The following is a 2,917-nucleotide window of genomic DNA, read 5'->3' on the forward strand; positions in this document are numbered from 1 at the left end:
TTAAACACAAACTAGGTTATCAACATTGTGTTTAAGTTGTGAGAGTATTTACAGATTCACTTAACTTTTCACTCTAAATAAAAATGTGGATTTAAACGAGAATATTGAAAAGCCACTCAAATTAATGAGCAACGTAACTACCATTCTTATGATTTCAACTTTTCTTTCTAATATATTAATTCTTATGTTAGAAAAACTATATTTTAGTACACTTTATAAAAGTAATATAAACATGTAAAAGTTATGTATTAATGTTTTAATTTGAATTTTCAATAAAGAGCGTAATAGAAAAGTTTTAAGATTTTAATAGATACCATTATTAATTTAGAATTCTAATTGAAATATAATTTGAGGTATAAATTATTTTTTTTGAGCTAAGAGAAAAAGAACAATAAACGAAGGAGATAGAGATCAAACCATGATCCAAATATATTAATATGTTCTTCCACCAAAGCAAGAATGGGAAGAAAGAAAAAGTTACAACTAAGAAAGTTGAAATTTCTACAAACCTAACATTCCCATAAAATATTAGGAATGTAATCAAATCTTGATCTATGTGATCATTCAATAATTAAATGCATATGTTGATAAAAACAAAATAAAAAATCAGTTCAATAAATAGAAGATCATATGAAACCATGTCATGTACTGTATATGTATATATTCCTATATGCATATAATATCTCTACAGAAAGATAAAGCAATCCAACGAGATTAAAGGATTATCAATATCTTCCATAGCCACCACTGAATCTAAATCTCCAACAGCTTCTTTAACAGCAACTTCATCAATCTTTGAACTGATCCTATGAATGCAAGTAATTTCCTTCTTCATCACACTACTCCTCGCCGGCGATCGACTTTTGGGAGCTACAGCTACCCGACATTTCTCTCGGCTGAAGCGTCTACTCGGCGACGGTGACGGAAGAGGCTGCGGAAGAACCTCTTTTCTGAAGCTCTTCTGCCGAATTGGAGATGGCGAAGCCGGTCGGACTCTCTTTTGGGGTGTGGATCTCAACACCCTTTGCGGGGATGGATGGCGAACGAGGGGGGAAACCGGCTTGATGGGGGGCGGAAAGGCGGTAGCTTTAAGGGAATTGATTCTAAGGAGTTGGTTGTAGGGAGAGGGAAAGGGGTGATGTGAGGAAATTGGGGAAGGTGAAGAAGAAGCAGTTGAGAAAGAGGTGTTGGTTGATGAAGAGAGACAAGTGAAAGAAGAGATTGAAGAAGAAGGGGAAGGAGGATAAGGAGAGATTTTGTTATTAAGAGAAAGAGAAGGAATTGTTGTTGTTGTTGTTTTTGTTGTTAATAATGGGGAAAGTGGTTGGGGAATTACAACAAGCTTGTCTTGGACAAGATTATTGTTGAAATCGAAAAGAGGTGGTTGTTTCATCATCTTGGGTTTGCATTTGCTAATGCAAGATCCCATTTTGATATCTGGGTTTGATTCAATTCCACCACAAAATGAGAAGAAGAAACAAAAATTGTAGAAGGGGTTTTTTCTTTTGTTTTTGTTAGATGAAGGTTTGAAGATATAAAGGGAAAGCTAGTGTAGAAGTGGGAAGCTTTTTATTTTGATATTAATTCACTTTCTTACTTTTTGGGAATTTTTTGAATTTGGTTTGCCGCGGATGAAAACCGTTATACAACGGTTATAATCTTTATATATATTATATTTAAATTCGTGGGGGACAATAATGGCTCCTACTACTACTAACAGAAGTGCTTTTAAAAAAGACATATCCTAAGAAACAATTTGATTCAAGTTTGTCCTTTTCGGGGGGTGGGTATGTCTGAAAAGGTAATGTTGGGCGTTTGAAATGAAAGATTTCATTGATGATTAAAGAGAAGAAATGGAACTTAAATTTGAAACTGTGGTTTACTTTACTTTTTTTTTTTTAATTTGGTTATAACATTTGTTAACTTTGTGGGCTTGTTAATGAAATTGCTTGAAAAGCTTTGTTTTGTTCCATTCAGTTGTTGGATTTGAGGATGGATTATGGTAATATTATGAGTACATAAAATTTAGAAAAACGAATTGATTTTGAGGTTGTTTTTGTTTGATTTCAAGCTAATCCATAGTTGTTTGGATTTCTAAAGTGGAAAAATTAAAAGCTTTTGTTTTAGGTTGTTTTGGTGTGTGTTTGGAGTTGATTTTGAGAGGTTAAAAGTGGTTTTTTATTTTAAAAAAAAATATATGGAAAATTATTTCAAATAGTAAAACTATTGAAAATATTTACAAGATATAATAAAATTTTAGAACTATCAATGATACGCTGATAAACACTAATAATGAGTGATTAGACATGGATAGAAATCTATTAGCATCTATCAACGTCTATCATTGATAGTTTTAAAATTTTGTTATATTTTGTAAATATTTTATTTTATTTTTCTATATTTACAAATGACTCAATAATTAACTGGATTTGTGTTTGATAAAACAAATTAGAATTGAATTCATTAAAATCACTTTTAAAACTCACCTTCCTTTGGCATTTTTTTTTTAATTAGCTTCTAGTTAGGTTTTAAATTCTTGTAGAATTAGATTTCACTTGGTCAATTTTCAATTTTATCTTTCAAAATTAAAAATTTATTTTATCTCCTAATTTTTCATGTTGAATGCAACCAACTTTTTGTTAACACTGCAACCAACTTTTTTTAATTATACCATATCTCTTTTTTTTTTTGAAAATTTATTTTAAATGACAAAACTGTTGAAAATATTTATAAATAATAGCAAAATATAACTATCTATCTGCGATAGATCTTGATAGATTACTATTTGTGTCTATCATGATATATATAGACACAGGTAGACATAAATAGTAGTCTATCGTAATTTATTACAGATAAACAGTGAAATTTTACTATATTTATAAATATTTTAATTCATTTTTCTATACCTAAAAATAGT

At 30.1% G+C, this 2,917-nt stretch overlaps 1 protein-coding gene across 1 annotated transcript; it reads right to left on the bottom strand.

The window, feature by feature from the left end:
- Positions 1-407: 407 nt before the first annotated feature.
- LOC120076543 (uncharacterized) lies at positions 408-1,534 on the bottom strand. Its single transcript, XM_039030403.2, has one exon. It carries the CDS (start codon positions 1,427-1,429, stop codon positions 686-688), a length of 744 nt encoding a protein of 247 aa, XP_038886331.1. The 5' UTR covers positions 1,430-1,534; the 3' UTR covers positions 408-685.
- Between the last annotated feature and the right edge of the window lie 1,383 nt (positions 1,535-2,917).

Source organism: Benincasa hispida, unplaced genomic scaffold, assembly GCF_027475165.1.
Source record: "Benincasa hispida cultivar pf3 unplaced genomic scaffold, pf3_genome.v1.1 HicScf177, whole genome shotgun sequence".
NCBI classification, from domain to species: Eukaryota; Viridiplantae; Streptophyta; class Magnoliopsida; order Cucurbitales; family Cucurbitaceae; genus Benincasa; species Benincasa hispida.